Source organism: Oreochromis aureus, linkage group 10, assembly GCF_013358895.1.
Source record: "Oreochromis aureus strain Israel breed Guangdong linkage group 10, ZZ_aureus, whole genome shotgun sequence".
NCBI lineage: Eukaryota > Metazoa > Chordata > Actinopteri > Cichliformes > Cichlidae > Oreochromis > Oreochromis aureus.
Genome location: NC_052951.1, coordinates 19,506,238 through 19,530,361, shown reverse-complemented (window position 1 = coordinate 19,530,361; position 24,124 = coordinate 19,506,238). Strand labels below are relative to the sequence as shown.

Below are 24,124 nucleotides of genomic sequence, written 5' to 3'. Positions count from 1 at the left end.
CTAAGATTGTAGATGAGACCCGTTGTGGGGGACTCCTGTGATGTGGAAGGCACGTTCTCTATAACGTTAGCTGGATAACCAGGGGCTATCTGACCGGGGAGGTTCACTGCATTTGGTCTTCCACGTTGAAACAGTGAATAAATTTCTTCATCAGTACGATGCGGTACACTGGTACTAATATTAGGTTGGCCAGAACATGCATTTGCCAGGGTGTTTATTAGCTCCCATTACTTAGAATTTGAGCCACAAGATTCCGTGCGGACTGGCTCATAGTGCCATTCCTCGCAGGTACAAACAAGGAAAACACTAGATGGCGCAAGCGCCTCCGTGACGTCAAGTTTCATTCTATATATTCAGAAGATCATTCTATATTCAAGTTTCATTTTATATATTCAGAAGATCATTCTATATATTCGTTTCATTTTATATATTCAAGTTTCATTCAATATATTCAAGTTTCATTTTATATATTCAGAAAATCATTCTATATATATAATAATTTCCTAAACGGCATTCCATAATACATATATATTGTGTCAAGAGTCTGCTAAGAGAAACAAAAGGAAGTGTGTTGGACAGTTTCAGACTCGGTCCAGCAGATGGCAGACATCTCTGCTCACTCAAACCAATTTTTTTCCATTTGAATAATAAATAAGACTGAACAGTGAGTAATGTTTCATATATCGTAGAATAAACGTTAGGTGATTACACTCGTGGAAAATGAAGAGAAAAAAGAGGGGGCATTTCACAGTTAGGAGGAGGGTTTCCAAACACCTGTACTGTACTTCAGAATACTTTAAAGTCAGAACGGCGCCTAAACGTCAGTGTTGTGCGTCGCATCCTTTTTGTTAAGAGGTGCATTTTATTTACTAGCTGTCAGCGATAAAATAAAGTCAATATCAACAATGTTCTTCCGTTGCCTACGAGGGCGTTTTGGCAGAATTTTTGCGTTGGTTTTCTTCGTGCTTGCAGTTTTGGAGGCAACAGAGTTCGAGGGTCGACCCCAGAAGATGCGGGAGATTCGGGCAACCGTGGGTGATTTGGCCTGGAAGGGAAGGACCTACCTGGGCAGCCTGGTCGGGGAGCAGACGTATCTGTCAGTGGAGAAGGTAGCTGTTATCTATCTTAAAGAAAAACTCTGTGTCTCTCTATATATATTTATTTATTTATATATTTATTAATTTAGAATAGTTTTGCTTTAGGCTACGATTCTGCATTGTTTTGTTTTTTTTTCATTATAGTTGGCATTATTTTTGCTTTTAGTTCTTTATTCTGGGAACCATGTTTATCTTTCTCTCTTCGTGTCTGTTCCCGTGTGCTGTTTCTTCCTGTAGTGATGGCCAGGTGAAGCCTTGTGAAACGTTGTGTCCTTCCATCAAATTGGTTCAGGAACAAAAAAAAAAAAACAAACCTATAATGTCATTTAAGGTTTTTGTCTCTTGGCTGGTTTCACCATGGTAATAATTGTTACCAAGAATGGAAACAAAAAGACCTTAATTCGATTGTTTTTTAATCGTTTGATTCATTCATCCAGTTTATTTTGGATTAATACTGATAATAAAAGTTTATCAATGTCGACATTAAGCCCACACAGCCCACCCACTTTTTAAACAAATACACTGATAACACAACAGCAGCAGTGATGATGACGACACTGGCACAATTTAAAGTGGAGCCGGAGTCTGTTTACACACCGCAAAGAGGCGGAGCGGTTACCTCAGGTAAAGTGAAATAACGTGTTTCTAGCGTTCAAAGCAGCATTGCTGTTCTTGTAATCAACAAGATCTTCACTAGGAAAAAGCGAACTTTTTAGCTGCTCCGTCCTCCGCCGTTTGTTTTACACAACAAAAATCTGCAGTAGGCCTGACGAAGTTGTACTAAAACATGCAGATGAACCGTTAACTTAATCCGACAGCATGTCAGCGTGTTTTCATTAACATTAAAGAATGTTAATTTGTTTTAAAATTCCCCAAAGTGAAAGTATGGACCAATAATAGTGGTGTTTTGAATAGAAAAAGAAATAAAAAGGAAAAGCCCTGAAGAACAGTCTGTATGACTGTAGGACTGTTCTTCAGGGCTTTGCTTAATTTGCTTGATTTGCTTAATTTACCCATACCTATAAAAGATTTTAAAAAATTCTATTAATAAAAGAATTATAGTGGTTTACAAATGCATCTGCAGAACAGTATGATAACAATGAATTAAACCTTCACAAAAAAAGACCCAGCCAACATTTATATGTGGGGCCCATATGGTTTGGAAATGGGCTGAAAAATGGGCCCCATATAGGATTGTCCGCGGGTTCCGTAATGGCCCCATATTAAATGCCCATATAGGTGTTATATTGGTAAAATCTGGGAACTAAATGGGCCCCAACTGGGCAAAGTACACAGAAACCCACCTGGGCCCCATCTTTCAAGTTTTTGTGGGTACCATGTGGGTACCACAAAGGCTAAAAAGTGGGTTTTAAGTGGGATTGTCCGCGGGTTCCATAATGGCCCCATTTTATAAGCCCATCTCGATGTTATATTGGTAAAATCTGGGAACTAAATGGGCCCCAACTGGGCAAAGTACACAGAAACCCACCCAGGCCCCACCTTTCAAGTTTTTTTGTGGGTACCATGTGGTTACCACATAGGCTAAAAAGTGGGTTTTAAGTGGGATTGTCCATGGGTTCCATAATGGCCCCATTTTAAAAGCCCATCTCGGTGTTATATTGGTAAAATCTGGGAACTAAATGGGCCCCAACTAGGCAAAGTACACAGAAACCCACCTGGGCCCCATCTTTCAAGTTCTTAGTGGGTACAACATGAGGAAAACGCGAGCTAAAAAGTTGGAATGGCATTATCAGTGGGTTCTGTAGTTGCATCTTACTTCTAGTTTGAATTGGCTAATTTCTGGCACTGAGTGGGCCCCATGTAGTAAAACAGTCACAAAATCAATTTTTCAGACAGCTAATACGGGTTCTGTGACACAAAGACACCAAATATATTAAAGCTGACCACAAACAAAAACTAGTTTGTAAATAAAACCATTTCAAAAATCACGAGGGTACACAAAACAATATTTTTCACATTTATTTTGTCCAACAACTGTGATTTTACGTAACTGTATTCCAAAGTGCGTAAACTTTTAAAAAACTAGAAATGTCAAACTACATCAAAATTCCTTATATATTCGGAACTGTTGCAACAGTGAGAAAAAGTCAGATGGAAAACTCAAAAGCTTATCTTGAATCAGCAGGGTTTCTTTTTTTTTTTTACAGAGCCGTAAGTCTATTTTGTACCCTTGCAGCCCTCGGTCCTCCTCTGTCTTTAGCTCCAGTGAACCACTTGGAGAGAGCCTTCTCTGCTTCTTGCAAGTTGACTTTTGATGTTAAATAATTCTTCTTCAGTGCCTCTGCAAATGAAGAAGAAAATGGGCAAGCCAAAGTAAAGTTAATCTTAGCTTACTTAATTTGGTGATGATTTGCAAAGAACAATGTTTATTTCACTTTATTGCCTCAAAAATATATATAAATTGCATGATAACCAATCTCAGTTACACTTTCAAACACTTTATTAAAAAGTTTAGTTTTCTAAAGTTCAAATGTCTCAAGTGAAACTAACTTACCATACACAACATTAAAAAGACGTAAATCTCTGAACTTTTTTTTCCCATGTCGGCCAAGCATGTTGTACTCCACAGCCAGCTCAGGTCATATGAGGAATTTCATCATCCTTCTTGTGGCATCGTCTACACTTGTTCCGCCTGTATCTGCTACCATGGCAACCTGAGGGGAACATACAAAAGGACAGATTAGATAATGGCATCTGGTTAGGATGCCTCCTGGTGAGGTGTTTTGGGCATGTCCCACCAGGAAGAGACCCAGAACACCCAGGACATGCTGGAGGGACAATGTTTTTCGGCTGGCCTGGGACTGCCTTGGGCCAAGTGCCTGGAGAGAGCGAAGTCTGGGCCTCTCTACTTAGTACCGGATTGGGTTGAGGGGCAGCAGCCTAAGCTTAAGATAATGGACCGGAATGGAGGATAAATGGACGCTTTACATATTACTTAATGTTTACTGTGTGTGATAAAAAATATGGTAGTAAACACAAGCTAAACTAAAAAATTAATTATGTTTCCTTAACCCTTTATCCCCAATAATGTTACGCAGGATAACCGGAATTATATATTGTTTTAGCTGTAAAAGTGTCATAAAATCAGCTGTGACTGTGTGTGCTTTTGTCCCTTTTTTCAGTATTACTACTACTTTACACATCTGGTAGGTATTTTCCTCTACTGTATACTATATGAATGTAATCAAGGATTAATAACAGAAAAAAAAAAGAAATTGAAATTTTGCCATTTTTACAGAAGGCAATCAAAATGTACATGAATAAAATATTTAAATTAGTCAATTCAAATTAATAACTCTAAAACTGAACAAAATCAAGTATTTGACCCTGTGGTTTATTTTTGGACATCTCTTTTCTTCTAAAAGTCCAGGCTTGACGAGACAGGTTTGGAAAAACCTGTCGCTGGCGACTTTTTGGGGGCTAAAGGGTTACAATAAATAGGAATTGGCCAAAATTTGTATAAACTATCATAGCAGAACAAAAGTAAAAAAAAAAACTTTATCTGTTATCAGAATCAAATATTTGATTAGAATAAAAAAATTTAACTTTCTGGAAGATTTCTTGTTACATCTGTCATAAAAGTAACAACATCTCAGAAAAAAGAAACATGATAGCAACAGAAAATATGATAGCAGTGTGATGTGATGGTCCCTGGCCAGATTTATACACATATTATAAGCCCTGTGACACAAAAACCACTGAACTCTGACACGCACAAACTGTTTTCCTTCTTGGTAATGAAGAAAATGCTGGTCTGGTATGTAAAGGGAATTTATTCTTCCAGGACCTGAAGCTCTGTAATGCAGCCCTCCAACAGCCAAACCTATCTGTTGTCTGATTGTCTTGATGCATGCTCAATCATCCAGGTAAGTAAATCTCAAAAGTTGATTCTGTTCATCCGGATGTAGCGCTTTCAGCATTTTCTCCCACTGAAAACGCTACGTCCAGATGAAGAGAATCAACTTCTGGAGATGTTCTCTGATTGGATTGGTGACTGACATGAAATTGACCAATCAGCTGAAAGGAAGAAAAATAGGGTCAAAATTTGGATGTGTAAGTATAAATCCACACACAGCCAGGAAAGCCGAGCGCAGAGTTGTTTGTAGCACCAATTCAGCCAGAGTGGAGCCAGATGGATTTTCCATCCATCCACACTGTAAAGTCTATAGACCAGCAAGTGATAAATTAACAGTGTTGTTGGTATTTTCTAAAACAGTTGTATGCAATAGGAATTGCTGTTTATAGTCCTCCTGTATATGTGCATGTTGCCTCCCAATTAAAACCTGTGATAATGGAGATTCAAATTCATGTCATAGCTATACCAACAGTTATCAAGTATCTGGATCGACCTTTACTGATGTGCTTAAAGGAAAATTGTTATTTCCATGTATTTTCCTGTTCTGCCTTCAATTTTGAGGACTTCCCCACATTTCTAGTTGTGACAGTACACTACAACAAAAAATCTGCTGTGATTTACATTTGTTGAATGAGCAATTTTGTAAAATAGTCTATTTTTGTATGCACAGTTTACAAATCTGTCCTGTACAGCATGGACTGATTGCATGCTAAAAAGTTGTTGCTTAAAAATAAAACAATACATTTTTAATTAATAACATCAGCAGAAAGCCTTGTTATTAATTAGATGTACAATTTCTATAGAATACGAAACAACTCAGTTCATTTTTGATCATATCAATACCAGCATATTACACAACTAGTGATGGGATTTCCGGCTCTTTTGGCTCCCAACCGGCTCTTCAGGTTGTTTTGTTGCTTTAATTAATTTATTATTAACAACAATATAAAATTATGCACAAAAGGAATTACTCATGTAAAAAAGAAACGTGGTTGTATTTATATATGTTTATATATAAATATATACGGTGGCCCCTAGAGACAAAACACGTACAAACCCTAAAACACATTTCTAGCATTAACTGAACTTCCAAAACAGAGCTACCTAGATCTAGCTATCCTAGATCACTTAAATTACACAATTGAAAGCATATGTGTATTGTTTGTGTATTTATACACAAGCACTCATATATATTCAAATAATTCCAAAACTGTTCATTTACCTGTTACTACCACACACCAAATCCGGGTCGTTGGTACTTCCTGGCTTGTGTAGCCACTAGGTAACAAAAGCTCAACACTGTGCCTAGCATCCTGGAGCACTTCTGTTGTGTTTTGTAAGTGCTTCGGAGTTTGTACATGTTATGGAGTTTTTACGTGTTTTGGAATTTTTTTACATGTTTTGGGGTTTGTACGTGCTTTGTCTCTAGCGGGCACCAGAATATACTTTTTATTTATTCACTCCACATAAAATGTAATAAATAAATCATATAATACAAAAACAAGTATTTACATTTCAACTTTTAACTATTTAAATTTTCAGCTTTTTCCTTTTAAAGAAATTTAAAGTGAAACAACACAAAACACTGCAAACCACAACACAAATATAAATTAAAATATGAAAACAAAAAGAAGATGCACATTCTCTGTCATATGGGCCTGCATGAATAAACTTTCTGAATCCTTTATCATCCGCAATTGAAAGTAGTTGTGGATGATTACTATACCTTTCTAATGTGACGTTGTTGTCCCTGGCTCTCTTTCTCTCTCTCCCTCCTGCTCTGTTACTGTGCTACTACGAGTGTAACTACCGCCTCTCCCTCTTCCCAGCACAAAGCACAAGGCTCGCGTGCGGAGTGAAGCGGAAAAACACCCCACGCTCGCGTTGTTCACTTCAAAGAGTCGGCTCTAAGAGCCGTTTCGTTTCGACCAACACATCACCAGCAACTATGATGAAAAACGCCATCTGCTTCATCACGATCAGCTGATTAACATTGAGCTGCTGCAGTCAACACCATCAAACTAACTTAGTGTTTAATGTTATGTTACTTAATGCTTTTATTTTTAAATCTTTACCAGAGCTTAAAGACTGTAGATGTTCACACCTGGTGTTAGAAAACCGAGCTCACAGCAGTATTTTTTTTTTTTAACAGGAAATTTAAATTTTATTGGTTACCGTGTTTATTACCACTTTTATCAGTAATGTACTTTCTATAAAATATAGATTTGATAAGTTACCGGTTTATTGAAATCAGCTAGTGAACACATCGATCACTTTATTGAACTACACGCCTTGCACTCTTGTGAGCTCTGGTTACTAGCAGCAGGTGTGAATATTTGTAGTCCAAAACGCAGATAAAGATTAGAATAACAAGGCAATGTAAAATCAATTTAATTCAGTTTGCAGTAGCAGCTCAGATGGAAATCAGCCAATTGTGAGGAGAGCAGAGGACCAAAACTGTCAGAGTTGTGGGACAAGTGAAGAGAACACTGTTGGCATTATTGTTAGCATAAAAGATGGAAATTTAAATAAATGTTAAATTTTAAAATTGATCATTGCCTCCTGTGCCCTTTTTTTACTGAATACCAGTAAAAAAAAAATGAAGAAATGCACCTCCTTTCAAGGATGCCCCAAAGACCATCACTTTTCAAAAATAATAATAATAATAATAATAAGTAATACAAATAATATGAAAGTTACTTACATGTTAAAGATGGTGCTTGTGATCTTGAAGAATCTAAACGTGATAAGGAAATGAAAGAAAGTGCATGAGAAAAAAATACAAAACATTTTCGTTTTTCCCAGGATAATTCAATATAAAAGATTCTCTTACTAATGCACAAAATGAACAGTGTAATTAAAAGTTTGAAAGGCACTGCATGTGTTTATATGGTAAACTGACTAATTCAAGCAGCAAACACTAGCAGTGCAAAAATGTATCTAACTAGCTGACAGACTTTAAAGTCACAGGAAGATATATCAAAATGGTGACTTATGCCAGAACAAATGTCTTGACAGACATAATTCCTAAATTCCTTTAAGTAAAAAATTGGTGACATAGTAATAAGTGGTCCCTAGTGGTTTACAAATTATTACATGGCTTGTTAATTTTTTATTAAATTATTAAGAAGCCAGATGATTTCAAAACATTTACAAATTACTATAAAGCACTATCCAAACTTCAAAAGAAGTGGCAAAATCTCCAAATTAAAAGTACTCGCAAACTATAAAAATTTGATTATACTTAAAAATATGCAAAAACTAATTTAGTGGAATTTTTACCTGCTCAAGAATACATTAAACATGCACTATTTAATTGAAAAGAACAAAATTTGTGTACTTTTAGAAAGAATTATTAAATATTTGGGGATACTAGCCATATAGAGGGTCTCGTACATTTACGGGCATCTAATTTCCTGGATTTAATGGTTTAAAAGTTTAATAGGTCTTTGAACTTGATAATAAAATTGAGTCCATTATTAGCAAAAAGAATTTTAAAAAAGAGCAAAAAAAATGCTTAATATATAATAATTGTTTTAAACTTAAGCTTTGTAAGTGTAGCAGATTTCATTATGTCTGTAATTTTTTATTTAGCCCCACAGTAGTAAAAGCCATAAATGGGAGTTAGATTTATTACCAGTATTTTTACACAGCATTCAGCTATAGTAACATGTTCTGCATTTTCCTACTTCACCATCTGATCTGAACAGCTGCACTCTCTTAATTAATTAATAACCTAACATTTCTCAGTAACCAATAACTAGATGGAACAGCACAGTATCTAAGAGATCAGACAGTGTTTGAGCTAAAGAAGCTGTGTGTTTCTTTTGGGGGCTTTTTGCACACTGATCCACCACGTTTTCCTATAGTACAATGCATATCTGGTAACATTACCGTAAACGTGACCAGTAGGTTCACGTTCAGATCAGAAAACTGTTTCAGCTGCAGGCATCTACTCCTGTAATTTAAACAATAACCTCATACACCTCATGTTTTACACCCCTATAAGGTGGGCTTGCTACACTGCACATGAATATTACGTGACATGGTATGACTAGCTCATGTTCAAACATTTAAGATACTGTTCAGCCATTTTGTTTACTGGGTAGTGCATAATGGCCGAGTTAGCTGAGCAGGAATCCACTAAAGCCCCAAAAATAATATATATTTTTTAATTAATTACAAAAACCTTTTAGGAAAACCTAAGAAACAGTTGCAGAAGCACAGAAAAAAACTGCCGTGGTACGTTATAATATGTAAATTCAAAAACTGTATAGAGAGAATGGCGCAATAAAACAGAATAAGATAAGATGAATTTTTTTCGAGTAGAATATAGGCAGTAAGAGTTTTGTAATTAACTTTAAATTATGTTTGCCAAAGACAATGCAGTAAATTAACCCAGTTCTACCTGCTAGCTAAAGATGTTATGCTTCTCCCCTATTACCGCTTTAGGACGACTGTAGAAAGTTACTAAAATAACCATTGATGAAAACTTAGAAAACTTTAAGTATTTACCTTTGTCATAGTTTTCGATTCTTTGGTATCCTTTTGTCCTCCACGTTCTCAAACACCAGGGAGAGAAAAGGCCCAACAGATGAAAGACCGCGAAGACTAGACGCTAGGCGGTGCAATCTGCTCCTCCTCTTTTTAAACGAGCCAATAGGAGCTGCTCACATTAAAAACAACTTTATTTAAAAAGTCATTTTACACCTGATACAAAAATTTTAAAAGTCAAACAATGCACAAGTTTAAAAGAACAATTTTATTTATTTAAGCATAGGATGGTTAATTTGTTTGAAAAATTAATACATAATATTTATCAAATAATTGTCACCCAAATCAACATCATAATAAAAATATAATTAATAAAATATATAATAATGATAAGAATAATAATAACAGTTTACCTAAAAGCTCTTCTAACATTAGACTGCTTTTGAAAAGTTTCAATAGTGTCAATACACCATAAGGACAAGGGAGTTTCACAGTTGAAGTGTGACTGCTTGAAAGACCCCATTCCTCTCCTTTCCAATAGTTCAAAGAAAATATAAATTATTTCTGGTTATATAATCTGAGGTCACAAGTTTGAAGAGTAACATTTTAACAGATCGGTAATATACTTCAGGAGCTTTACTGGATCTGATTAACCAAAACTTCCAACTTCCATGTAGCTAACTGTCTTTTCTCTAATACAGTAGAGTGTCTCTGATCTACTAAAAATCCTCAATTGCATGTTTGCTCAAGTAAATAGTCTTAGTTGTTTGAACAACCAGTAATCCTTAATTTGCAAATGCCAAATCTGGATTTTGTCTGTGTAATTCACTTTATCTTAGGTTTTTATTTGTATTTTTGCTTTTCTTTTTTCTACTCTTGTGTCCATTTTAATCACTTATTATTGCTGCTGTGACAAGTGAATTTACCTATGAAGAATCATGAAGTCCTTATTTTATCTTATCTGAGCCTCACCATGCAGAGCGCTGAAAGTTCAAATTAAGTACTTAAAATGAAATCTAAAATTAAAAAGTAACCAGTTTCAAACCAGTTCTTTGAATAGTGTGCAGAGTGTTTTGAGTAACATTGAATGTTCAAAAACATCAAAGTTCCTATAGTCTCACTTGACAGCTGGGTTGTAGTGTCTGATAACACATAACATCTTGAGGTCTCAACGTGGACTTTAAGTACATTCACTAGCCAAGGCTAAATACTGAGAGGGTCAAAATGAAGGGTAAAGAACATCTGACTGTACGTAAGGATAGCAAAAGTGATAGACTGAGGTTGTGCCAAATATGTTAAAGTTAGGGTGATTCGTTAGAGAATGGTACCCCATGGGTGCCGCCTGCAGGTTATAAAAGACAGTTATGTTCATACTTTCTTTTGAGATTCTTTTTACAATTTGACTTTCAGAACTCCCTGGGTTGTGTGCAATCTGTGATGGGCTTGTTTGGAATAAATCCTCCTTTATTCAAATAACACTTTCTCAGGCTCTTCACAGAAGAAGAATCCTCACATAAGCATGTGCTACTATTTTGAACCAATGTACACATTTACCATCACTGACCCAACTAGGACCTACATTGGATGCCCACCAATATGGATTTAATGTTAGAAACCCATGTGGGTCCCATATATACTAAACAATCTTGAGCCCATGTAAAATATATGCCCATATTAACTTAACATAACCCATTTGGGGCCCACATAGACATGTTTTCAGGGTCTGACTTGCATTTGCCCACGTGTGACACATATATATTTGACCAGGTGGGCCCCACCTATGTCATCAGTACCAAAAATATATACTGATTACCTCACTTTGCCCCACCTGGGGCACACAGCAAATGCTTTTCTTTAAATGACTGTGTTTGCCCATGTCTAACCCAAGTGAAAACCCAAGTGGGTCCTACGTGTGTTTCCCATTTTGAACCAAATGAAGTGTTTCCCATGTTTGACCCAGCCAGGACCTACTACATGTTTCCACTTGGTTTTGCCCATATGGCTTTCATGTGAGAAACCCAAGTGGGTCCCATATATACTAAACAATCTTGAGCCCACGTAAAATATATGCCCATATTAACTTAACATAACCCATATGGGGCCCACATAGACATGTTTTCAGGGTCTGACTTGCATTTGCCCATGTGCGACCCATATAGTTTGACCAGGTGGGCCCCACGTGTGTCATCAGTGCTAAAAATATATTGACTACCTCACCTTTGCCCCACCTGGGGCCCACATAGACATGTGTTTTCAGGGTCTGACTTGCATTTGCCCATGTGTGACCCATATAGTTTGACCAGGTGGGCCCCACCTGTGTTTTCAGTGCTAAAAAATATATTGACTACCTCACCTTTGCCCCACCTGGGGCCCACATAGACATGTTTTCAGAGTCTGACTTGCATTTGCCCATGTGCGACCCATATAGTTTGACCAGGTGGGCCCCACCTGCGTCATCAGTACTAAAAAATATTGATTATCTCACTTTGCCCCACCTGGGGCCCACATAGACATGTTTTCAGGGTCTGACTTGCATTTGCCCATGTGTGACCCATATAGTTTGACCAGGTGGTCCCCACCTGTGTCATCGATACTAAAACATATATTGATTACCTCACTTTGCCCCACCTGGGGCCCACAACAAAAGCCTATCCTTAAATGACTGTGTTTGCCCATGTTCATCCAAGGTGGAAAACCCAAGTGGGTCCTACATGTGTTTCCCATTTTGGACCAAGTTAAGTGTTTCCCATGTTTGACCCAGCTAGGACCTACTAAAATTGCCCACTTGGGATTGCCCATACGGGTTTAATGTGAAGAACCCAAGTAGGCCCCATACAAAAAGCCCAGTTTGAGCCCATGCCCACATGCTACCCATCCAGCCCGAGCAAAAACCAGGTGGGGCCCATATATACATGTTGGCTGGGGACAATATCCAAACTATATCATGAGTGCAGTTGAATAATGGGGCAATGTAAATACTGGAAGAATGCCAGCAGGTTTTCTCAGGTTCAGGTTCAGCTACTTTCAGGTACTTCCTTGTAACAAGAGGCCATCATTCAGGTAGGGTTTTCTCACTTTGCTCTAACTCCTACTCCTTGCTCTGCCTATTTAGTTTGCCTGCAGTGTGACTCAGCGGCACTAAGCAGAGCCATGAAGGCAGTGAAAAGTGGAGAATTGTGTAGAAGTAATTTACAGTTGTAAATGAAACACTGCAAACATAATGTGTGCTGGAGAGAAAATTCTCTACTCTGGCAACATCACTTTTCCATTAGTACATATTCGGGTTGGCTCAACACGGTTTTTAGAAATTTCCATTCTTGTTTTATCAGTGTCTCAGTGGCAAAAAGCAGAGGCTAACTGTGATCCCAATGCTAATGCATGGTGTGCATATATAGATTCAATGACTATGGCTATTCCTAAATGGAATATCAATAATCTCTCTAGTGTATATATGTCTAACAAGATCACACTGACAATTCACATGAGTAGAGCAATGCTGATTCTTCTTCTTTTTTTTCTTTTTACTTCTATTAACCCCTGTTTCCCCACCTTCCAGGATTTCTCTCAGGTTACAGGTGTGGTTGCTGAAAGTGTGGCTAATCATCTAAATGCAGTACTACAGTACATCTCACAATTCCTGCAGGCTAATGAAATTCAAGGTAAGGATGTTTTTTTTCTAATGGGCCAGTGACTAGAAAACTACATTGGAGTTTTAATTTTAGACATGCTGAAAAAGTGGCATTGTCCTTCACCTACCATTCTACACTCACCAGGCTCTGGGGAGCAGATGCTTTGATAGCACCAACAAAGCATAGGCTGTATGTAAAGATGGAAGACTTCTTCCTTCTGCACAAAAGGGTAATTTAAACATGGAAGAAATAGCACTGCTATTGTGACTAGGGATGGACCGATCCGATATTACGTATCGGTATCAGTCCGATACTGACCTAAATTACTGGATCGGATATCGGAGAGAAATAAAAAATGTAATCCGATCCATTAAATATCACAATAGCACCTGACAAATCTAGCGACATAGCGTAACCCAGCTCATAACCTTAGCATGTTGGAGCATTAGTCACGTAGAGCGGCTGTGCGAGACCTCTCGGTGGTCTGGTTGAGCATTTGGAGCCTTGCTATAAACCGGCATTTCATCTCAGAGAAAAGTATCCCAGAGAGAAGTAAAGCAAGTGTGTAAGTTCATCTCTGAATGTTTGTAAAGCATTCCCACGTTAAGCTTAACAACCGATATGTGGAGCGAGTGCCTCTTCTCTCTCTCTCCCTCTTCTGCTGCTTCTTCAATCATGAAACTGATCAATGATCAGCTGATTGGCTTTTCTGTCCCGAGTCCGTCTCTCTTCTTTGTTTTTGGCCGACTTTGCACCAGAAAGAGGAAACCAGCGGATGAACAACAGCAGCACATTTAAGCTTGATAAGCCGTTGTTAGAATTTATTTAATATTACTTTCTACACCAGGATCCTTTTCTATGTAGCTGACAGCTGGTAACTGTGCAGGGGCGGGTCTAGCAAAGTTTAGCCAGGGGGCGGGTAGGGCATTAACAGGCAAAGGGGGGCACAAATAAATACTTTTCTTTCTTATTCTCATTTAAAATGTCTAGCTTTTAATAAATAATGATCTGAATCTTACACCCAAAGTTTTAATCTGATGTAAAATGTATAGAAGTCCATTACTGTAAATAGTAACTATTAAGTCTAATATACCCTAGTAAGCTATAGTACTTTTCCCTTTAGGAAGATACCATCTGTGCAGTCTGCAATTCTGTTGAAGAAAGATGTTGAATCTATTTAATTATTGTGGAAAAATAATTGATGTCTGTGCATTTGTTTTACACATGTATTAAATTAAAGTCGATCACATCGATTAAGCATCACGAGGTGGAGGGTGGGGGGTGGTTCCCTTTTTTTTTTTTGCTGGGAGTTTGCAACCGTATTAGTTAGGTTGTTTAATATTTCTGCTAAGTACTCTTTAAAATACCAGAATAGGGAGGATGGAGCAGGTTTAAGTTTATTAGATTGATCAGTGTTGCTGAACTATGAAATATTTTGGGTGCAGTGTATTTTTTACATCCAGGTATAACAGAATAGCTTTAGTGTTTTTTTGTCTTTTAAACTTGAGCATGAACTTATACAAAATGCAGCAAGATATTAAAAAAACTGTTTTATTGATTAAAAAATACAATATATCGGATTCATATCGGTATCGGCATATATCCAAATTTATGATATCGGTATCGGTATTGGACATAAAAAAGTGGTATCGTGCCATCTCTAATTGTGACTGGCAAAGCAAGGATTGTGTACCTGCAGCCTTTGACATATACATAGGCCTGCTGCTGCAGTATTGAATTTTCCTTGCTGTTTTGGAGCCTTACTTTTTTAGATAAGAAATGATTAATAAATGCTTGGTTCCTAACTAGCTACAGTGCTGCGCAAAAGTCTCGAGCAATATCACATTTCTTTATTTTTTTGCTAAGAAAATGGAACATGGGTTATGGAATTTTTTGAAATTTGCAAACCTGCATGAAAATACAATATATAGGGGACCAACAGAGACTGCACAATTCCAACAAGCTTGAAAGTCAATATTTGGGCCCAGCCGATATGTATTAATCAATTTTCGCTTTTGTTGGATATATTGGTATCAGTATTTATAATGCAGATATTGCTGACTGATAGTAGGTGGTCAAGCAGGTGATGAGGGAAGTGAGGGTTGAGAGGCTGAGAACACACACTGAACGAGTGTTTATGATGACACTAGATGATACAGTGGGATGCAAAAGTTTGGGCAACCTTGTTAATAGTCATTATTTTCCTGTATAATTCGTTGGTTGTTACAATAAAAAATGTCAGTTAAATATATCATATAGGAGACGCACACAGTGATATTTGAGAAGTGAAATGAAGTTGATTGGATTTACAGAAAGTGTGCAATAATTGTTTAAACAAAATCAGGCAGGTGCATAAATTTCGGCACTGTTGTCAATTTATTGATTCCAAAACCTTTAGAACTAATTATTGGAACTCAAATTGGCTTGGTAAGCTCAGTGACCCCTGACCTACATACACAGGTGAATCCAATAATGAGAAAGAGTATTTATAAATCAATTGTAAGTTTCCTCCTCTTTTAATTTTCTCTGAAGAGTAGCAACATGGGGTCTCAAAACAACTCTCAAATGACCTGAAGACCATCATGGTTTAGGGGAAGGATACAGAAAGCTGTCTCAGAGATTTAAGCTGTCTGTTTCCACAGTTAGGAACATATTGAGAAAATGGAAGACCACAGGCTCAGTTCAAGTTAAGGCTCAAAGGTGGCAGACCAAGAAAAATCTCGGATAGACAGAAGTGACGAATGGTGAGAACAGTCAGAGTCAACCCACAGACCAGCACCAAAGACCTACAACATCATCTTGCAGCAGATGGAGTCACTGTGCATTGTTCAACCATTCAAGCACTTTACACAAGGAGATGCTGTATGCGAGAGTGATGCAGAGGAAGTTTTTCTCCGCCCACAGCACAAACAGAGCCACTTGAGGTATGCTAAAGGACATTTGAACAAGCAAGCTTCATTCTGGAATAAGGTGCTGTGGACTGATGAAACTAAAATTGAGTTATTTGGGCATAACAAGGGGCGTTATGCATGGAGGAAAAAGAACACAGCATTCCAAGAAAAACACCTGCTACCTACAGTAAAATATGGTGGTGGTTCCATCATGCTGTGGGGCTGTGTGGCCAGTGCAGGGACTGGGAATCTTGTCAGAGTTGAGGGACACATGGATTCCACTCAGTATCAGCAGATTCTGGAGACCAATGTCCAGGAATCAGTGACAAAGCTGAAGCTGCGCCAGGGCTGGATCTTTCAACAAGACGATGACCCGAAACACTGCTCAAAATCCACTAAAGCATTCATGCAGAGGAGCAAGTACAACGTTCTGGAATGGCCATCTCAGTCCCCAGACCTGAATATTATTGAAAATCTGTGATGTGAGTTAAAGAGAGCTGTCCATGCTCGGAAGCCATCAAATCTGAATGAACTAGAGATGTTTTGTAAAGAGGAATGGTCCAAAATATCTTCAACTACAATCCAGACTCTCATTGGAACCTACAGGAAACGTTTAGAGGCTGTGATTTCTGCAAAAGGCGGATCTACTAAATATTGATTTCATTTCTTTTTTTGTGGTGCCCAAATTTATGCACCTGCCTGATTTTGTTTAAACAGTTATTGCACACTTTCTGTAAATCCAATAAACTTCATTTCACTTCTCAAATATCACTGTGTGTGTCTCCTATATAATATATTTAACTGACATTTTTTTATTGTAACAACCAACGATTTATACAGGAAAATAATGACTATTAACAAGGTTGCCCAGACTTTTGCATCCCACTGTATATATGATCTCTCATTCTGATAATTTGGGCCCTGTTACTCAGGAAACCCAGTATCCCAATGCACAGCGAATTGACTGAGCCCAGATTGTTCAGTTTTTGAACCAGTTTGTGAGGCACAGGTTTATTGAAAGTTGAGCTCCAATCTACAAACAACATTCTCAATTGGATGTTTTCCTGGTCTAGTTTTGTAAGAGCTGATGGAGAGCTGTTTGACTACATCCTGTGTCAATCTCTATGCTCAATATTCAAACTGGTGCGGGTGAACGTCAGCAGGGGGTGAGGATGTAAGAATGAGTCTCAAAACAAATCATAAGCAAACAACAAAATACGTAATATTAAATATAGAAACTCAACAATAGTGTTCTGTTCAACGTAAAACTGAAGAAAAATCTTGGTGTTTGTGTTTCACTCCACCTGCTGATCGGACCTACCAGACTCGCATTCAGATGATTATTCCCAATAAATAATTGATTCAATTCAAATCATAGTGTGATGTGCTTTATAGGAAAGCTGTTAATAAACACACAATAAAGGATTATTATATTAAATGTCATTGCTTGTGTTTGTTGTCCACAGTTGATCTCCCCATCAGCAAAGTCACCCCAGAAGGACTGATCTTTATTGCACAGTGGCTTCTCAAGGTTCTTTTTTGGTACTGCTTAATTTCTCATGTCTTCCAGTTGATTGGTTGGTTGCTTGTACGGCTGCTGAGACTCATGCTAAAGCTGCTGAGAGTCATGGTGGCTTGCTTGCTTCCAGGCTGGTCGGGAAAATTGTTTGCCTGGAGGAGCAAGTTGAAATCCTGGCCAAAGTTGAAGGGGGGAATAAAATTGAAAAGAAAAGAAGAGCAGCCAAAAAAATTGAAAGATTGAAATCCCCCAGCTTATCTTTACCCAACAGTTGAATAGAAGGACTCAACATTCGGCCTTTGTAACGGAAAAGTGTTAAAACTGAGTTTATTTACTTGTGTTTTTGGTAATAGTTAATCATGCTTAATTCTAATCATAGTATAATAAAGGATAAATCTAATCAATATGAGGAGTAAGATTATGTTGTTTGAGTAATGAAATAATTTTGATGCCTTGCTTTTTCACCTAGATTGTGGGAGCATTGTTATGACTATAGTGCATCCTTGGCTCTTTCTTTGTGAGTGTGTAAGATTGTAAAAGACAGAATCATAACACAGTCATAAGGAGAAATAGTATGTTTATATGTGATTGAGCTAATGAGAAATCATGTTGAAATAAAACAGCATATAAACTGAATGAGACATGATGAAGAACATATTCATGTGTGGCTGAGCTACAGCATATAAATGTACAGTGAAATACCGTATATGTATGAGAAAATGTAACCACTGAAATGAATGATTAAACTTTTCTTTAGTTAATCTGTCTGAAAGGTTATAGAGAGAACAAGAGGGTGTGGCTTAACTTTGGGACAATGTGAATGTCATGTGGGCTGATGGTGGTGTTAAAGAGGGGAAGCAGAGATGAGAACAACATGTCTAAAAATGCAGATGGAATAAGTTGTTTTTTGTTGGAGAGTGTTGTTGAGTGGAGAATTAGAAGACCTTGGAATTCACAGTTAGGATTTTCTGCAAGAAACCCAGAAGATTTAACCTTCTTTTTCCAAACCACCATGGATTATAAATTGGATTGACTATTTTGGGGATTTACTCTGCTCACTGCCACCATGTTGGTTTGAACTTCGAGGAAGTTTTGGGAACTTTGTACAGAGTTCTCTCTCTTTGAATGTGCGTCATTCTGCATGGTGAGGAAGAGACTCCATCTGCTGCTAAGGTGTTCTCTCTCTTCTCTTCTACAACAACATCAAGATCAGTAGTAGATATTTAGCAACATTTTAGACTTGATTATTTTTAATTTTTATAATCTTTTATACATTTTAAGATGATTAAGATGTTTTCATTGTTATTATCTTGTTGAGCTGTTTGTTTTACTCCAGCTAAAGTTGCTTAATTAAAATAGCTTATCTGCGATTAAAGTAAATTTTATGAACATTCCCTTTTTTGGGTTCTTTTTTAAAAGTAAAGGTAAAACTTGTGAATGAGTACTAACATCATTTCAGGGTTCTGGGGCCTATTTTCCTGGCCACAAAAGTAAAACTTAGCAAACCATAGATCCTTCGGGGGGAGCTAATGTTAATGGATGTGGCTGCTGATTAAATCGTACTGACAGTTGCTAGTGTTGTTGCATCATCTAGCAGACAGGGAGGTAGACATTTAGGCAGTCTGACATTTACAGTTTCACGGTTTGCCAGGGCAAGCCGTGTGGGGTGTGAAAATTAGGACCAAAGATGCAGGCGCTGACATTGATGAGATGAGTGAGCTTTTAATTATGAGTGAAGAAACTACAGACAAAAGTGGAGATGGCAAGGAAAGGAACTAAGAAATAACCTAAACTGGAAAAACCTAACAAATGAAACTGAAGCCAAAACTCACGGGACATGCAGAGGAACACAGGAAGGAACACCGAGGAAACAGGGAGACTCGGGGAGACAATACAGACGAACCAGCAACAAGCAGAAGGAAACAACACACACTAACATAAGACACGGACCTTCAAAATAAAACAGGAAACTGAACACACATGCAAAGACACAGACTCAGAGACACGGACTTTATACAGAGACCTGACTACACTGGAACAGAGGGAACACACAGGCAGGGTAGACTAGGCACAGAACAGAGGGAGCACAGAGTAACATGAGGGGGCAAAGGGACCAAAACCTAGGACCTAGAATTTCAAAACCAAAACACCGACAGCAATAATGTGGCAAATAAATAATAAACAATTCAACTCACTGGATCACAGACCCCGCACCATGACACAGAGAAAGTAAAATTAAAATGAATCAAGCCCTACTTAGATGGGATTAACATTTGCTGGGGAGCATGAGGAATCAGATATTCATATTTTTTCCATGGTAATTTACTACATTATTCCACAAAGAAATACAGATATATATATATATATATATACACATATATATATCCAATTCATGTAGCCCCTTCCGCCAGGGTTACTTGCGTAGTAGCATTCAGGTACTGAATGGAGGCTGGGGTCTATCACACCAGGCAAGACCCCAGGTGCAGGCTGTGTAAAGATGCCCCAGAGACAATCCAGCACATAACAGGAGAGTGCAAGATGCTAGCAGGCAAGGCATACATGGAACGCCATAACCAAGTGGCCGGCATAGTGTACAGGAACATCTGTGCCGAGTATAACCTGGAAGTCCCGAGGTCAAAATGGGAGATGCCCCCAAGGGTGGTGGCGAATGACTGAGCTAAGATCCTGTGGGACTTCCAGATACAGACGGACAAAATGGTGGTGGCTAACCAACCGGACATAGTGGTGGTAGACAAACAGAAGAAGACGGCTGTAGTGATCGATGTAGCGGTTCCGAATGACAGCAATATCAGGAAGAAGGAACACGAGAAGCTGGAGAAATACCAAGGGCTCAGAGAAGAGCTCGAGAGGATGTGGAGGGTGAAGGTAACGGTGGTCCCAGTGGTAATCGGAGCACTAGGTGCGGTGACTCCCAAGCTAGGCGAGTGGCTCCAGCAGATCCCGGGAACAACATCGGAGATCTCTGTCCAGAAGAGCGCAGTCCTAGGAACAGCTAAGATACTGCGCAGGACCCTGAAGCTCCCAGGCCTCTGGTAGAGGACCCGAGCTTGAAGGATAAACGGCGTGCTGGGTGTTTTTTTTTTTTTTATATATATGTGTGTGTGTGTATATATCTATATATAAGAATAAGAATAAGAACAACTTTATTTATCCCGAGGGTAATTCTTTTGTCATGTACATGCTCAAAGCAGCAGGAGAGACAGAGGAACAGATGAATAAGATATAAGATATACAATATATACAATAAGAATAGTAGTGTACAGTAGTAATATATATATGTATATATATATATATGTATATATATATATATATACGTCTCATCACACATTTCAACTTAGCGATTCTTCACAGCAGACACAAGAATGATTTCCAAGACAGAAAAAGGTAAACTTGAGATAAAAGCACCGCATGAGGAGCCAGTCGTTGCACCACCACACTTAGTGGAATGATCTGGCATCAACTGAGGGGAATTTTAAAGCCTTAAATAATGATCCCAGTAAAAATCCAGCCCCTGAAACACAAAGCTAAAAACAACCCATTCACACCCACATATTTCTTTGCACTGCCTCTATGCACTTTGCAACTATTTTGTTCTCCAGTGTGTGGCACTCCTGGCAATTTTATGACTCTTGCACGACAATTTCTTTAGTTTTGTCTGATAAATAGTGAACTACAACAACTATTTCAACAAGGTTTATCAACTTATTTGTTCTGAAAGATGACCACTTCTATGAAATTGCAAACTGCAGCTCAGCCTGTTGAGACATGAATGTCTGCACTGCGACACTCCTCCACTCATAGCACTGCTCTGCATTAAAATATTAACCTTCATTGCATAAAATATTATTCAAAGCTAGAGCTAGATCCCCTTTATCATCCCGTTTAATTTATGTCCATAATTGCACTAATGTGACAACACAATGGGGGCCAATTAGATTAAAGGGGTGGTGCTGACCCCCCCAGTCCCCCTTTATCCCCCTCCTGATCCTGTTGTTGTGAATCCACATGCTCAGAACAAGTGTTCATCTTTATTGTTCCTTTGATTTTTTTTCTCCTTGTTTGTGCTGTTAAATATTAATTCTTGTATTTTTATTGTAATCATCAGTTAGTGTTTTACTAAGAGTTTTCTTCTTTCGTTTACCTCCCTCTGTGTCTCTCTACGTCAGTGTGGTTTTAGTCCCTCTTCTGTTTACTTCCTTTGCTTTAAATGTTAGACCCACATGTGGTTTTCATGTTTAGTGTTTACTTGGTTTCTGTGACCCGAGTCTGGTTGTCAATGTTTTCTCGTGCTGGTGTGAAACATTGTTTAAAAAAGGGTTAAGAAAGAAATTAATAAATTACTGGTGTTATTTTTACTGTCAGAATTCACTGATGTGTCAGTCAAGTATTGTGTAAATTGCTTGTTTATTCCCTTCAATAATTACTGACTCACCTGAAAGCTTTTATTAAATATAGATGAAAACAATAAATTTTTAATTTTTAAGTATGCACTCCTACTTGTGTAACACATAATTGTTTAATTTTCAATTACCTCTCAGTAAATCTAAACATGTTTTCTGTTGTCCACAACTATGTTGGCTCATGCAAGATGGTGTTAGGAAGTAATCTTCGTGATCTTCTCAAAGACACCAATTTTGTATGTGGCAACTGCCAGAAAAATACAACCACAACAAAGAAAACTTCCTAAATTAAGATTGTGCATACATTAATAGGAAAGCAACAGCAACATCATCAAGAATCACAGCACAAGATAGTGTAAGTGACACAACTTATAAAACCTGGATTTGTTCAACAGTGTTACACAGGAAGGAGTAAGTGATACTAATAGGTATTAAAGCGAACAAAGAGCTGACAGGCCACAGAAACGTCATGAGAATAAGGTTTACCTTTATGAGTGTATGCTGGAATAGGTCACTAAGAAACAATAGGTCACTAAGAAACAGAGCTTGAAGTGCTTTGGTTAAGGTTAGAATAAGTATGGCACAACAGCAGACCATTTCCTGTTACTAACCTAAGCTAAGAGAAGAGGGTCTGCCACATAAAATCAAACAATTGTGTTAAAAGTTACTACTGTACCTGGTGCCTTCACCCATAGCTGACCTTTTACAATAATTTTGGTACACTTATTGTAACCATGCAATTTTTTTTATTAAACATGTTTTATTTTATTTTAATTTTTGTTTTTTCACTTTAGTGAGTAAAGAAGTGTAATAAAATCTATGCAATTCTAGCACATAGAATGTCCTGGATTACAGAGGGTCACATGATGCCAACAGATTAGGAAACAGAACTGAATACATTTGTTACAGCATCTGGATGTTCCCTTCTAAAGTTCTTCATGCCAAAAGAAAAAAAAAAATCACAAGCTGAGCAGACAATACAGCCACAACTTGAGGTACAACCATCAATAGAGTCACTCTGAAAGCTGTAAGTTCTTCATGGAAACTCTATTTTACCCTCTGCTGTAAATAAATCTCACTCATTTCAGTGATAATGAACAAATTTAGATTTCTTTATTTGCACTGAAATAATTACGTAGTGACTTTGTTTCTATTTTTTGCATGAAGTTGTAAATGAATAGAAAGTTAACACTGAAAGTGAGACGTGGCATTTTTCAGCATTGATGATGGCAAGTTTCTCTTTCTTTCTTCAGAAACCAGTTTCAGTGCAGAGGAAACACTGCAATCTACCATCAGCTTTAACAGTGTGTAGACAGACTGAGGAAGCCACAGTCAAATTCTTATTATTAAAACCAAATGATAATCACTTCCTGCTCAGCTCTTAAGATAAATTGCTGAACCTCCTTTGAACACGCTGCCTTTCTTCCTTCTTCTCAGAGCTTCAACAATGGTGGATTGTGGAAGACAGCTTCAAGGCCTGGCCTTGGCCATCATCTGCTTTCCTAGGAGCATAAGCTGTGCTCTCGCCATATGGCGAGTCAGGAAAGTCTTCAGTGATTTCAAAATGCTCATTTCTGTGGTGTAGGATTTCAGGAATGAGATGATCTCACTGGCAGACAAGAGTGAGATGCACAGGGTACGAGAATATAATGGTACCGGCAGACCTGCGGGCTGCCAGAGGACTCATTGTCATCACCATCATTGTTGAGGTAATTGGGGTCCAGCTTGATTCTGCTGGGACCAAGTTTATCAACGTTGTGCTAGATAAAGGCAGAGCAGCAAAATAGCTATGCCTTCCTCAGTTGTCTTCCTCATTGCAGCCATCTTTGTCACCCGTCTGCTGGACCACCAGCACCATTAGTCATAATTTCCGTCATAGATAGATACTTTATTGAAATTTCTACACAGCTCACATAAACACGTATGTACTTACACTTACAGAAAGCAGGTTGGCTACACCAAGCTACAATAAAATTAAATAAACAAACAAATAAAAGATATAAAAATGTTACAAGAGCTGTGCAAAGGACAGTGTAGCCTTCTAACTACAATACAATAAATAGTTGCGAGTATGCAGGGCCACAAGTGTCCAAATAAATTAAACAAATACATAGTTTAAAAAAAATTAAATGTGTCATTAATTAAAATTAATGACACATTAAAATATTCATCTAATTAAACACAAAAATGATTATT

At 37.8% G+C, this 24,124-nt stretch overlaps 1 protein-coding gene and 1 long non-coding RNA gene across 2 annotated transcripts; one reads left to right on the top strand and one right to left on the bottom strand.

Annotated features, from left to right (window-relative positions):
• Window positions 1–855: 855 nt before the first annotated feature.
• On the top strand, window positions 856–17,750 carry LOC120442219. The gene is made up of 3 exons (XM_039618162.1): window positions 856–1,109; window positions 13,025–13,127; window positions 17,455–17,750. Exons 1-3 carry the CDS (start codon window positions 906–908, stop codon window positions 17,748–17,750), a joined length of 603 nt encoding a protein of 200 aa, XP_039474096.1. The 5' UTR covers window positions 856–905.
• Window positions 3,062–9,591, bottom strand: LOC120442205. Its single transcript, XR_005614569.1, has 4 exons — window positions 9,490–9,591; window positions 7,679–7,711; window positions 3,613–3,772; window positions 3,062–3,399 (listed from the first exon to the last, which is right to left on the bottom strand). It is a non-coding gene; the product is annotated as an uncharacterized LOC120442205 (long non-coding RNA).
• Window positions 17,751–24,124: the final 6,374 nt, after the last annotated feature.

Coding starts and splice junctions, on each gene's coding strand:
- LOC120442219 (XM_039618162.1), top strand. CDS start 906: ATGTTCTTCCGTTGCCTACGAGGGCGTTTTGGCAGAATTTTTGCGTTG. Junction 1,110..13,024: donor CGTATCTGTCAGTGGAGAAG/GTAGCTGTTATC, acceptor CCCACCTTCCAG/GATTTCTCTCAGGTTACAGG. Junction 13,128..17,454: donor GCAGGCTAATGAAATTCAAG/GTAAGGATGTTT, acceptor TGTTGTCCACAG/TTGATCTCCCCATCAGCAAA.